At 52.2% G+C, this 14,778-nt stretch overlaps 1 protein-coding gene across 1 annotated transcript in view; it reads left to right on the top strand.

The window, feature by feature from the left end:
* Positions 1–14,778, top strand: part of AJAP1 (adherens junctions associated protein 1) — a 127,843-nt gene that overhangs the window by 52,127 nt on the left and 60,938 nt on the right. Inside the window, exon 2 of the mRNA XM_069544846.1 lies at positions 6,346–7,163. Coding sequence (XP_069400947.1) covers positions 6,346–7,163 — 818 coding nt within the window. The remainder of the gene's footprint in view (positions 1–6,345; positions 7,164–14,778) is intronic.

Genomic DNA, 14,778 nt, shown 5'->3' with positions numbered 1-14,778 from the left:
TATGACTTCCCTTTTATGTGGAATCTGAAATGATGCAGATGAACTTGTTTACAAAATAGAAACAGAGTCGGAGACTTGGAGAAGGAACTTATGGTTCAGGGAGGGGGATGGACAGCGGGCGGGATGGGAAGGGGTAATTAGGGAATTTGGGATGGACATGTGCACACTGCTATGTTTAAAATGTGTAGTCAACAAGGACCTACTGTATAGAACAGGAAACTCTGCTAAGTGTTATGTTGCAGCCTGGATGGAAGGGGAGTTTTGGGGAGAATAGATACATGTATATGTATGGCTAAGTCCATTTGCTGTTCACCTGAAGCTATCACAATGTTGTTAATTGGCTATTCTTGAATACAAAATAAAGTTTTTTTAAATTTAAAAAAGATAAAACTGCTCTAGAAAGCTTATTTAAACAAACAAACCAATAAGTGGCGTGGGATGGAGAGGCATCTGCACGCAGGGTCATGCTGAAAGTGGGGCAGGTAGACTGAACAGGGGTCCCAGGTGAAGAGATGCTCGAGTCTGCAGGGGATTGGGAGTGTCCACTTAGGAACACGGACTCCCCCAGAGCCAACTCTGTGCTGGAGGAAGCTCATCTGTGTCTGTCGCACATGCATCTTTGGAGTCATTTCAGGTTGTACCCTGTCAATTATTGATCACAGACGCACGGTTCTTCTTAGAAGGTGTGGAGTCCTCCATGCCACTGCTCCAAATGTGTCTAGGGCCTGTGAAGCAGACGCAACAAGCCCACATTCAGGCCAACCTCAAACAGAATTATTCCTACCATGACTTGTCCCTCAAGCCAGCTGATGACAAGCCCAAGAGCAGACATGGAAGGTGGGGGTCTCCCTCAGTCATCTGGTGCTGAGATTGCACACGGGGTGCTGGTCACTGCCTGTGGCAGGGCTGGGACAGGCTGGCCACCTACCTGACACCTCTAGGGTCCTGTCCCATCCTGGAGATTGTGGTATGGCCTCTGAGCCGTGCAGACTCAGGGCTCCTGCATGAACTTGTGGTCCAGGCCCGGTGCTCAAGCAAGTGGAAGCCAGCTGCTTGCGGGAGGCACCCTTGCAGACGCCTCGCTCGAGAAAAGTGCACCCTTAAACGGGAGAGACGTCTTTGTCTCCCTTAATTGACAGTGATTTTCTTCAGTGAAGAAAATACACAGAAGGTATCGAATTGAATCTCAATTTGCTGAATCTTATTAAACCATTCTTGGGGAAAAAAAAAATCTCAATAAAAATTTAAAAGGGAGAGAAGCAAAAAGCCTGCAAACTAGAAAGTAAAGTGAGATGGAGCCGTAGTTCCCGATTTTGGAGCAGTCAGGTGGGGGTGACTGGGGTGTTTGTTCTTCATTTGAAAGTCTGGGCTGGGATGCTGCCGTGGGGGAGCCGTCTGTCATGGAGTATAGATGGGCAGCTGGACATTCAGGCAAGGATCATGAGGACACACCTGAAGTCTCAGCCGCAAGTTTATTGCCAAGGCCGCCTCTGACCCCAGCATCCTTTCTTTCCTCCTGCCTGCCATGACTGGGAGCAGGACTGGGCCTCAGTGCAGGGCCCCCCAAGCCTGTCTACTCTACCCTGGCACACACCACCTCTTCAGATCCAGTCTGCTGCTGCTAAGTCACTTCAGTCGTGTCTGACTCTGTGCGACCCCATAGACGGCAGCCCACTATTACACACCCTAAAATCCACTCCTTTAAAGTGCAGATGTTAGTAGTTTTGATATATTCACAAATTTGTACAACTGTTGCCACTATAATTCTGGAACATTCTTATCGCCCCTAAAAGAAATCCTGTAATCATTAGAGTTTAGATAGTAACTCCCAACCTCCCTGCCCCCAGCTCCCGGCAACCACCAGTCTACTTTCTGTCCCTGTGGATTGATTGATTCTGGGCATTTCATGTAAATAGAATCGTGCAACATGCAGCCTTTTGTAACTTCTTTGTGATGTCTTCAAGGTCCATCCATGTGGTAACGTGTATCAGCACTTATTTCCTTTAAAAAAAAAATTCATTGGAGTGTAGTTGCTGTACAGTGATCTTCCCAGGTAGCTCAGCTGGTAAATATTGTGTTATTTTCTACTTACAGCAAAGCAGATCAGCAGTGTGTTTACATATGTCGCCTCTTTTTTGGGTTCCCTTCCCATTTAGATCACCATAGAGCACTGAGCGGAGAAGGCAATGGCACCCCACTCCAGTACTCTTGCCTGGAGAGTCCATGGGGTCCATGGGGTCGCTAGGAGTCAGACACGACTGAGCGACTTCACTTTCACTTTTCTCTTTCATGCATTGGAGAAGGAAATGGCAACCCACTCCAGTGTTCTTGCCTGGAGAATCCCAGGTACGATGGAGCGTGGTGGGCTGCCGTCTATGGGGTTGCAAAGAGTCGGACAAGACTGAAGCGACTTAGCAGCAGCAGCAGCAGAGCACTGAAGAGAGTTTCTTGTGCCACACGGTCAGTTCTCCTTAGTTATCTGTTTTATTCATAGAATCAGTAGTGTGTATATGTCAGTCCCAAATCTCCCAATTCATCCTGCCCCCATACTTCTTTCCATTTTATGGACTGTAGGGCTGGGCCACCTTTCTTTATCCACTCATCAGCTGATGGACACTGAGGCTGTCTCCCCTTTCCTCTGTTAGAAATAATACTGCTGTGAACATTCAGGTACACATTTTTGCTCCCAAGAGTGGAATTTCTGGGTCCACTGGTAACTCTCAGTCTTTGAGGAACTTCCAAACTGTTTAATGGCTGCCGCATTTCACGTTCTCACCAATGATGCATGAGACTTCCTGTCTCCCCCGCATCCCCACCAACACTTGGAATGGTCTGTCTTTTTGCTCGCAGCCATCCATGTGGGGGTGAAGTGGTAGTATTTTGTAAGGGGTCTGTGGAGGCCCCAGAGTTTAGGGGGAGCTGGCCACACCTCTGCCTGCACTGTGACCTGACCTTGGTGAGTCACCTGCCAGCCCTGATGGTCAGTGGCATCCTCAGCAGTGTTAGCAGCAGTCTCAGGTGCTCCCAGCCCCCACAGATGTGTGGGGTTCTCTTGAGAATAGGCTGATGGCACCGTGGATGCCTTCCTGAGTGAGAGGATATGTGATTCTCCAAGAACCCCTTCATCATAAACTGGGTGTGGTGTTGGGGGCTTCCCAGTCCTGTGCTGAGCAGTGTCACAGCAGAGTGTTCCTTGGGTCCTGCCTGGTTTCAGGACCAGCTGAGGGATGAGGACAGAGGTGACCTGCTGCCCCTCACATGGTCCTTGCAGACCTGGCTGAATCCCCTCATGCCAAGGTGCGTCTTCAGCCCAGCGTGTCCCCACACCAGTCCAGGAAGGTCCAGATTTCACGTAGAGGCAGCAGGCCTGCTGATAGAGCAGGGGGTGGAGCCTTTGACCCTTGTAAAGAGATGGGTGATGATGGGTCCCCTGTAAAGAGGCCACAGGATCAGCCGCTGACCTCCTTGTTTGAGGGGCTTGCTCTGTCCCCACCCTGAGCCCTGCATTTCCTGGCTGCTGGGGGTTGGGGGGTAGGGTGGGTGGAGTCTCTGTCCTGACCTGTTCACCTGGCCTCCTGTTTTCCCTGTGAACAAGTCCACCAGTTCAAAAAGAAAGAGACTGGACTGGAAGAGGAAAAAATACATCTAGCTCTCCCTGCCATTGTGATGGCCTGGCTTTTCTACATAACAGCTGGGTGGCATGGAAAAGAGGGTTTCCATGGTAACCAATTACAGCTCATGATTGGTGGAAAACGGCAGAAATATCCTGCGTGTGAAGTTATGCCGGGCAGGCAGGCACAGGCTCAGGGGCTGCTGTTTTAATTTCCTGGGGTGATACTTCTCCAGGTAGAGGTGGCAAGTGGGTTTGTGTATAGCTGCTCTTCATTCAGCCTGGTGAGGCCCGATGTGACTGTGGTACCTGGGGGTGCCTGGAGAGGCCTGGGTATGCAGGTACCTGGGGAGGCCCGAGGGTTCCTGGTCATACCTGGAGGGGCCTATTGGTGACTGGTGGGGTACTGTGAGACCTGGTGAGGTGGTGGTACTTGGTGGTGCCTGGTGAAGCCTAAGGTTACAAGACAAGGCCTAGTGGTACCTGGTGGCACCTACTGAGGCCTGGTAGTACCTAACAGGACCTGATTGTACCTGGTGTAGCCTGGTGAGACCTGCTGAGACCTGGGGGCTCCTGGTAGTACCTGGAGGAGTCTCGGGGTGCCTGATGGGATGTGGTGAGGCCTAGTGACACCTGGTAAGGTGGTGGCACTTGGTGGTGCCCAGTGAAGACAGGTTACAAGATGAGGCATGGGGGTTCCTGGTGAAGCCTGGTGCAACCCAGTGATACCTTATAAGGCCTGGGGGTGTCTGTGAGGCTGAGGGTGCTCAGCACTGCCTTGTGGGTGCCTGGGGGTGGCCAGTGGCATCCTCCAAGCTGAGATCACACCTGCTGGAAGCAGTGTCTCACTTCCCTGGGGGCTGGACTTCCCTGGGGGCTTCTAAACCTCAAGAGTCCACAGAGCAGCTGCCTTCGGTGTGTGCCTGGGGGACCCCTTGCTGACCTGAATCTCTGTGTGAAGCTGGCCTGGTCCCTGCACTGCCCTGGGCTGGCCATGCCGAGAAATTGCACACCGGCAGCCTCTTGATGCGGAAACATTAGCATAATGAGCAGTTCCTAATTTCTGCAGCCAAGCACTTTCTCGTTCCGATTAAAAAACCAAGGCCTTATTATTCTGGGATCTGTCCTTTTTGGCAATTAGCACTCATTAATACAAGTTTGTTTCTTTCAACACACGGATGTCCAGGGGCACAGCACCTTTCTGGGTGCTGGCGAGCATAGGTCAGCCCCAGGCACATGGACAGCCTCATACTCAGGGTCTGAATTAGTCACTTTTAAAGTCATATCACAGCCTGGCTAAGAAATGCTGTCGAACTCCGCTTCCACAGGCCTGGTTCCGAGCAGCGTTTGGGTTGGCAGCTCAGCTCACTGAACACACACACCCACCCCTGCCCATCACCATCCCTAAATTCTGGCTTTGTGTCAATTTTCAGATTTGACATTGGTGCTGAGCTCTGATTTTGAAGGGCACCTGTCCCCAGCCCTCATTTATCTAACTAAGCAGGTGGGAGGACCTGGGGGCCGGGTTCCCCTGCCCTGCGTGTGGCTGCATCCTGACCTGGCTCCATCCTGCCCAGGCACAGCGCATGCTCAGCCCTCTGCCCTGGCTGAGGGGTGTGCCCTCCCCAGCCTCCCCACGCTGAGGACGCAGGGTTTGCCAGGGCACCTGCATGGGAGGTCAGTGTCAGCAGAGCAAGCTCTTGGTGGAGTTGGTGCCTTGATGAACTTTCCACTTCCGGGCAGCACATCTTCTGAGTGAGATCCAGTTCAGTTCAGTTCAGTTCAGTCCAGTCGCTCAGTTGTGTCCGACTCTTTTCGACCCCATGAATTGCAGCACGCCAGGGCTCCCTGTCCATCACCAACTCCTGGAGTTCACTCAAACTCACATCCATCGAGTCGGTGATGCCATCCAGCCATCTCATCCTCTGTCGTCCCCTTCTCCTCCTGCCCCCAGTCCCTCCCAGCATCAGAGTCTTTTCCAATGAGTCAACTTTTCACATGAGTGAGATCCAGAGGTGGCCGCAAGTCAGCAGCTTTCCCTGTGCACACATCACGGCATTTGAGGCCACAAGCCTGCTTTCAAATAGACGTGTCCGACTGAAATAGGAGGCGGAGGGGGTGGGGGTGGCAGGGCCCAGGGCCCAGCCGGAGCAGCAGGTGTGGGACTCTGTGCCCCATGGGAAGCCCCACGGTCTGAAACCCCCGTCCCTCCAGACCTCAGGACTGGCAGCTGTGGGCTCAGCATCACTCACCCTGGAGTGGGGACTTCTGTGACCCAGAGCGACGTGCCGGGCCTTGGGCGTGGTGTGTGGACACATTCCTGGCTCTGCTGTCCCCTCCTTGGTTCCCTCTTGGTACCTCTGTTTTATTCTGGGTCAAACCAAAGTGGGATGGAAGACCCCTGAGGTCATCATCTCTCTGGGGGCTTTGGGGACTCAGTGTCCCTCCTGTAAGCGGATTCTTTGACACCAGCTTGTCATCATCTGGCCATGTACGGGAGAGCTCCTGGGAGGAGAAGTGGGTCCTGACAAGTGAGGTTGGGCCTGTCCTTCAGCAATGCTAGCAGAGCAGACATGAGTTGGCCTTTGAAGGGGACTAATGAAGGGTTTCATTCCTCTTTGGAAGTTGGGATTAGTGCTCGTTACTAGGAGAGTGTTTCCTCGACCTGGAGTTGGGGTGGAGAGAGCCCCCCGGGTGGAGGCCCCCACTGACCCTCTTCTCTCTTTCCCATGCAGTTCCATGTTCATCCGCTGGCCCGGCTGCTCCCTAGGAAGCCATGCTTGGATCCTTATAGCCATGTTTCAGCTCGCCCTGGATCTGCCCGCGTGTGAGTCCCTGGGCCCGGGCCCCGAGTTCCGGCTACTGCCTCGGCCACCCCACCGGCCACCTCGCTTGTGGAGTTTTAAGAGTGGACAGCCCGCCCGGATCCCCGCTCCTGTGTGGAGCCCCCGGCCGCCTCGCGTGGAACGCGGACACAGTCACGGACAGATGCCGAGTCCCCGGGCCCGACGGGCACACAGACCCAGGGATCAGGAGGCCACTCTTGGGCCCAAAGGGGGGCTGGCCAAGCCCCCAGCTGCTGCCAAATCCAGCCCTTCCCTGAGCTCCTCCCCCACCTCCTCCTCCTCTGCAGGGGCCAGCGGGGCCCCCACGGACCAGCAGGCCCTCCTGCGGCGGGGGAAGAGGCACCTACAGGGGCCCGCTTTCAACAGCTTTGACTTCCGGGGCAGCAGGCCCACCACGGAGACGGAGTTCATTGCCTGGGGGCCCACAGGGGAGGAGGAGGTCCTGGAATCCAACACATTCCCGGGCTTTTACAGCCCCACCACGGTCTCCATCTTCCAAACGCGGAAGACAACTGTGGCCACCGCCACCACCACCGCCACAGCCACCACGGCCACTTCCGTGACACTGCAGACTCAAGGGGTCACTGAGCCCCTGGACCCCAGGAGTAGGATCCCGGTTGGGGTAAGCACAACGGAGCCTTCCACCAGTCCCAGCAGAGACAGTGGCCGAGACAGCCAGCCCCCGCGGGTTCTGGGGGAGACCTCAGGTACGCCCACGCCTTCTCTGGATGGATTTGGGTTGTGGGGTGCTTTGGGAGGGTGTGGCTTACAAGTGATGCTGGGATTGTCTGTTTTCTAGCAGGAGCACCTAAAGCCATAGTACCTGAGGGCGAGATGGGGAACTTTGTGTCCATGAACTTGCACATGTCCACGTCCTGGCAAAAAACGGTTATGCTCTACGAGGAGTGGCCAGGCTCTTCTAGTAGATTAAGCGAGAAGGGAGAGGGTCTCTCCCTAGTAGTGACCTAGAGGTGGGCATGTACCCGCCCTGACCTTGTAGGGGATTGTGAACCCCACCAGACATTGAGCAGCATCTTCTCAAATGCCAGAACTTAATCTCCTGAACCAGCCTGGGAATCAGGTGTGAGCACATCTGCTGATGGAGGTAGGGTGTGTGGCATCTTCAGAAACCTTCCAGGGTGCAGCACTCTGGAGGGGCAACTACCAGACCCACCCAGAGTTAGGAATTACCTTAAACAGCAGGAGAGGCGGAGGCCAGGTTATCAGGAGGAATTCCCTTCAGTGTTAGCTGAGGCATTGCACACTGGCTCGGGCTCTGGGGTATCTTGTCCCTGAAGTCAGGTTGAGAGGTGTTTGGAGGATGGAGGTCAGACAGGTGGCTTTGGTTCTTCTGCCTGTGTCATTCTAGGTGCGTGCACACAATTAGCATTTCCTGGTTTTGAAATATCTACTGCATCGTCATTTTTTCTTTCTCAACTCCTCCAATTGCTTCAAAGGGAGTAGCCCTTGGAAATCTCCCAGACCAAAGCACTTCCCTTCTCTAGTAGCCCCTTGTATATACCTAGCTTCAGGCCAGCCAAGGGGCAGCCCAGAATCCTGGACCCATTTGTTCCCACCCACTGCTAGCATCCTTGGCTTCTGTGAACAGGCCATGGCCCCAGACCCCATCACGACTTTCAGGTTTAGTTCGGAACTGTCCATGCACATTCTTGACCAGTAGCAGTATTTGATAACTTGTAATACAGGACACAAATTCCAGGGCATAAGCAGGAAGGTGATGGGGGCACTGTTCAGTCTCTCCCACCCCTGGCTTGCCTCTCTACTTCCTTGGGGTTTAGAGCTGACATGGGTCCTCTTCAGAACCCAGAGGACAGAGAGAATTGCTCCTCAGGATCCCTGTGCAACCCGATTACCATGCCGTCCCTTGCACTCTGTGTGTGCATTAGATTTTGCAAACTGGCCAGCAGGCAGGCTATGGTCATTAGTTGGACAGGAGTGGGTGGCTTTTGTTCCATGACCTACTTCCTCCCTTCACCTGGACAAGAGAGCTGCAGTTTTTATTCTGAGCAATTCTTCCCTAGAGAGCAACATATCTATGGACGCAAAGCCAAGCTCCATCTTAATGCTGGGGCCCATGGGTCAGGATGGAGGGATAGAGGCCGTGAGCTTGGGAGCATCATGGGTGAGGGTCTGCAGGACTGTGCTTCAACCGTCTCTCCTGTAGCCTCCTTCTGGAATCCACAGACACACAGAGCCTGCCATTCATTTCTGTGCCAGGCACACAAGCGGCCGTTTACAAAGCATTAGTTTTTACCTCAATAAACTCCCAAGCCATCATCATAATAGAGTCTAGTGGTGCGTTCATTTATTGTCATCTCCCTGCCTACGTCACTTACTATATAGACGTGGATGAGAAAACGAGTTCCCATTTCTTCCAAATTACATTTGTTATTACTAAAGTTAAACGCCCGGGACACCATTATAAGGCTTAGCAAATTAATTCACAGTACATTGGATATTGCTAATCCAACTCGACAGATGCTTATCTTGGAAATGATTTATGGTTCTTCATAATATAATCTGGTGCTAGATTAATTTGTTTAGCACAACAAACTTAAATGGGGGAAAATATGTGTGTTTGCTTTTAATGCAGAGAAATGCTCATTCTGGGAAGTGATGCTGGATGCTGAGGAGGGGCACCCCACCATCCTCAGCTTTGAATTCAAGGCAAGAAAAGAGAAAATGCAGAGATGATTCCCCTAACTGGGCTCCTCCATGCTCAACTGGTCCTGCAAAAGTGACCCAAGCCCCAGAGCATCAGGAGCCCAAGCAGGGGTCCTGAGAATCCCCTAGTGGTCAGAGACATACCTAAGCCCCCCCCCCCCAGCTCTTTGGAGTATGACCACTCCTCACACTTCTTGGCCAGCAAGGGTGGCCTTGGGGATCCCAGAGCAGTGGCCTGTGGGCCTGTGTGAGCTGTAGTGAGCAGTACCTGCTTCTAAGCTGCAGATCTGCTGAACATAGCTGGATGATTCTGGGAAAGTTCCTTCCCTCTTCGCTATATTTTCTTCGTCAGCATAATTAGAGCTTCAAAATATCTCTCCTAAAAGGTTGCTGTGAGGCCTCCGTAAATCAACCCTGAGTACAAAACGCAGTGCCTGGCAACCAAGAATCTTCCATTTTCACCAGTTGTTTTTATACCCAGCAGGAGTGACTCCAAGGAGAGAGTTACAGATGTCGAGGGCAAGCAGGCCCAGGCTTGCCCACTCACTGCACCCCAAGTCTGGAATTAAGGCTTTAAGAAGAAATACAAAGAATTTGCTAAGTCAATTCTGTTGTCCAAAGAAGTGTCTCTGGAATCAGACTTAGGGAGTTATGTTTTTAATAACCTATTTATTTATTTTTGGCTGTGCTGGGTCTTTGTTACTGTGAGGGCTTTCTCTGGTTGCAGAGAATGGAGCTGGTCTGCATTGCAATACATGGGCTTCTCACTGTAGTGGCTTCTCTTATTGTGGAACACAGACTCTAGAGCAAAGGCTAGGGATGGACTTAGTTGCTCTGAGGTATGTGGGGTCTTCTTGAGACTGAACCTGTGTCTCCTTCATTGGCAGGTGGATTTCTTACCACCAAGCCACTAGGGAAGCCCTGGGGAGTTGTTTTATTTTTCTTCCTGTAGATAAATGTTTAGAAAGGGAATGTTATGTTTTTTTCTCTTTCTATAGCACAGACATTGTTGGGCATAGAAAGGGCAGGTGGCTGGTGATTTGAAGCCCTGTGAAATCTGTCAGAAGGTAACATTTTATAGAAACTACTGGAATTGTCCAAGGGCCATAAAGTGGTTGGGAGATCTCTCCTAGTTTTAGTGTGATGGTTAAGAGTGATGCAGCCTGATGCCAGTTCCTGGCTTCATTTGTATTAGTTGTTTGGACCAGGACAACTGGCCTCTCCTCTTTGTGCATCAGTGGGAATTACAGAATAAACCATCTCATAATGTTGTAGAAATTAAGTGAGATAGTATGTGCCAGATGCTCAGTGCCTGCCACGGGGCTTCCCTGGTGGCTCCGCAGTTAAGGATCTGCCTGCGATGCAGGAGAAGCAGGAGACTCGGGTTCCATCCCTGGGTTGGGAAGATCCCTTGGAGGAGGGAGTGGCCACCCACTCCAGTATTCTGGCCTGGAGAATCCCATGGACAGAAGAGCCCGGCAGGCTACAGTCCAAATAGTTGCAAAGAGTCAGACACAGCTGAAGGGGCTGCACATGCATGCACAATGCCTGTCACAGAACAGCTCCTTAGGGTGTGTTTGCTGCTGTTAATATGGTAATGATGGTGGTGGTAGTGACGATGATGATGACAATGATAGAGATGGTAATGATAATGATGGTGCTGGTGATAGATGGTGGTGATGGGGGTGATGATGGTGGTGGTGGTGATAGTGATGATGGTGGCGATGGGGTGATGGTGGTGATAGTGATGATGGTGGTGATGGGGTGATGATGGTGGTGGTGGTGATAGTGATGATGGTGGTGATGGTGGTGATGGGGTGATGGTGGTGGTAGTGATGATGGTGGTGTGATGATAGAGGTGGGGATGATGGTGATGATGGTGGTGGTGGTGATAGTGATGATGGTGGTGATGGTGGTGATGGGGATGATGATGGTGGTGGTGGTGATAGTGATGATGGTGGTGATGGGGTGATGGTGGTGGTAGTGATGATGGCGGTGTGATGATAGAGGTGGGGATGATGGTGATGATGGTGGTGGTGGTGGTGATAGTGATGATGGTGGTGTGATGATAGAAGTGGGGATGATGATGAGGATGGTGGTGGTGGTGGTGATAGTGATGATGGTGGTGATGGTGGTGATGGGGTGATGGTGGTGGTAGTGACGATGGTGGTGTGATGATAGGGGTGGGGATGACGGTGAGGATGGTGGTGGTGGTGATAGTGGTGATGGGGTGATGGGGTGATGGGGATGATGATGATGGTGGTGGTGGTGGTAGTGATGATGGTGGTGATGGTGGTGATGGGGTGATGGTGGTGGTAGTGATGATGGCGGTGTGATGATAGAGGTGGGGATGATGGTGAGGATGATGGTGGTGGTGGTGATAGTGATGATGGTGGTGATGGTGGTGATGGGGATGATGATGGTGTTGATGGGGATGATGATGGTGGTGGTGGCGATAGTGATGATGGTGGTGATGGGGATGATGGTGGTGGTAGTGACGATGGTGGTGTGATGATAGGGGTGGGGATGACGGTGAGGATGGTGGTGGTGGTGATAGTGATGATGGTGGTGATGGTGGTGATGGGGATGATGATGGTGTTGATGGGGATGATGATGGTGGTGGTGGCGATAGTGATGATGGTGGTGATGGGGATGATGGTGGTGGTAGTGACGATGGTGGTGTGATGATAGGGGTGGGGATGACGGTGAGGATGGTGGTGGTGGTGATAGTGATGATGGTGGTGATGGGGTGATGGGGATGATGATGAGGATGGTGGTGGTGGTGGTGATAGTGATGATGGTAGTGATGGTGATGATGGGGTGATGGTGGTGGTAGTGATGATGGCGGTGTGATGATAGAGGTGGGGATGATGGTGAGGATGATGGTGGTGGTGGTGATAGTGATGATGGTGGTGATGGTGGTGATGGGGATGATGATGGTGTTGATGGGGATGATGATGGTGGTGGTGGCGATAGTGATGATGGTGGTGATGGGGATGATGGTGGTGGTAGTGATGATGGTGGTGTGATGATAGAAGTGGGGATGATGATGAGGATGGTGGTGGTGGTGGTGATAGTGATGATGGTAGTGATGGTGATGATGGGGTGATGGTGGTGGTAGTGATGATGGTGGTGTGATGATAGAGGTGGGGATGATGGTGAGGATGGTGGTGGTGGTGATAGTGATGATGGTGGTGATGGTGGTGATGGGGATGATGATGATGGTGGTGGTGGTGATAGTGATGATGGTGGTGATGGTGGTGATGGGGTGATGGTGGTGGTAGTGACAATGGTGGTGTGATGATAGGGGTGGGGACGACGGTGAGGATGGTGGTGGTGGTGATAGTGATGATGGTGGTGATGGGGTGATGGTGGTGGTAGTGATGATGGTGGTGTGATGATGCTACTGGGATGTGATGGTGATGCTGATGATAGGGATGATGTAGATGATGGTAATCATGATGATGGAGATGATGGTGCTGGTGGTAGTGGTGGTGATGGTAATGACAATGATGGTTATTATTCTTGAATGATCACTGGCTTTCTGCTCCACTTGCTCTTCTCATGGTGAGTTCATTTGATGAGGTCATTAGATGAGGTCCCCATGTTCTCATCCCTGACCTTGGTGCTTCAAGCAAAGATGTAGATGATGCTTAGCCTGGAGTTGCTTCGGATGGAAAATCACCTGGCTCAGGTTCACGGAGGCACTGAGCTCCAGCCTCACATGGTGCTGGCAGAGTCTGCGTGTCAGACGGTCAGCAGTTCACCCGAGGCTGGAGGGGAGGGCTCCCCACAGCAAAGCACCTTCCTCCTGTGACAGCCCTCTTGCTGGTCGTGTTCCGAGTGTAGAATCACAGAGTCTGGGGGAAAATGGAAAGTCGTTTCCCAGGCTTTAGTCTTAACCCTGGGGAAGGGAGCCATGGGGAATTGAAGCCAGCTCGTTTCAGTCCCCGCCTTGCCTGCTGTGGTATCTCCTGGGCACTGGCTGCAGTTGTTGTTTCAGTTGCTCAGTCGTGTCCGGCTCTTTGTGACCCTGGCTTGCAGCACGCCAGGCTTCCCTGTCCTTCACCATCTCCCGGAGTTTGTTCAAATTCATGGCTACAGTTAGTCCTCAGTGAAGATTTCCCAGCCCCGCCAGTCCTCGACCCAGCCTGCCGGCCCCTGGCCCCCTGCCTGCACAGATACAGCTGACACTTTCCCTACCGGCCCACACTCACAGCTCTGGGAAGGGGCACTGCCCAGGAGGCCAAGGTGCCCATCGTCATTCAAGCTTTGTCCCCATTTGGATCAATCACAGATTCGTGACACCTGGCAGCTCAGTGATGCGGTGGCGCAGACGTCTTCCCAGCTCTGCCTGGTGATTTTTACATTGGAAGCCACTCATGCGTTTCCAAGGGTGATTTCCAGGCTGCTTTGGCCTTGTCACCAGGGGCCTTCAGTGTCCTCGTTGTGGGATGGGCTGTTGTCATCTTCTCTCACCCTGATGGTCAGCTGACTTGAACCGGGAGTGGGGAGACCTTGGGACCAAGTTGTATAACAATGGAGTAGTTTCTGGATGCCCGAATTGGAGGAGAAGGGAGTGAGAGGCAGATAGAAGGGACAGAGATGTGGTCCTCCCCTTCTGTTTGAAGCCATGATGGCGGTTTAAATGTTGAGCCCCTTTTAATTAACTTGCTGGGTGTTTGCTACCAGGGAAATGAATGTGTCCTTCATTTAAAGATATTTGAAGCAAATGACTCATGAACTTCAAAAGTTTGGAGTGGCTTAATTGGTATAAGAGCATCAAAGGACAAATGAGCATGTGGAGCTTTGCTAAACACGCTAAAGTCTGTAGATGACGAGGCTGGTCTTCCGGGTCTTCATTGGACCCTCCGGGGTAGATGGGGTGTGGCCTGTCCTATTGGCTGTGGTTCTGCAGTGACCCGTCCTGGCCACAGGCAGGGATCCTATGTGTCTGCCGACAGCTCCTGGACCTGTCCAGCCTCCCCAGGCGCTTCCTTGCTTTTGCTGAGCAAAGCTGTGTTCACACCAAGTGGATAAATGAGCTCTGACTCATTAAAGCCGACCTCGGGTTCTCCTGGAGATGACTGTCACTGGGTTCCTTTTATTCCCTTCACATGCTTCCTGCTCCAACGTATTGCAATTAGTGCTTCTTAAGTTCTTTGCTTCCCTCAGGGTTTCATTCTCCTTCTAAGAGCACCTTGGAATCTGGAAGGTTCTTCAATTCTTGTGGAACCCAGGTGCCTATACTGCACTTTCTGTCTGGAAACCAGGGCCTTCCACACCCCTGGGCTGTTGTCCTCGCCAGGCCCTGGGGAGCTGCAGGAGGAGGCCTGGATTGATGCCTCCTCACCCTGGAAAGCAGTGTCCTCTAAGGGTGTCCCTGGGGCTGCCGGCCACTCAGGGCCTGGGGGTTGCAAGAGACACACCCTGTAGGACATGTGTCCGCTCCATGGGAACTACACTCACAGACCATCTGATACATGGTGGATTGAATTTATGGTTTCATCCACTCACAGGGGAATGATTCTAAGCATTGTGATTAAATATTAGATAGAACATCATTTTAAGCATTTTTATTTGACTATGTTAAGGGAACTGGTCTCAGAGTTTCTAGCTTCTGATCAATTGCTCAGG

This window comes from Ovis canadensis, chromosome 12 (assembly GCF_042477335.2).
Source record: "Ovis canadensis isolate MfBH-ARS-UI-01 breed Bighorn chromosome 12, ARS-UI_OviCan_v2, whole genome shotgun sequence".
Lineage (NCBI taxonomy): Eukaryota > Metazoa > Chordata > Mammalia > Artiodactyla > Bovidae > Ovis > Ovis canadensis.
The sequence above is the reverse complement of the archived record's forward strand: the minus strand, read 5'-3'. Positions and strand labels throughout refer to the sequence as shown.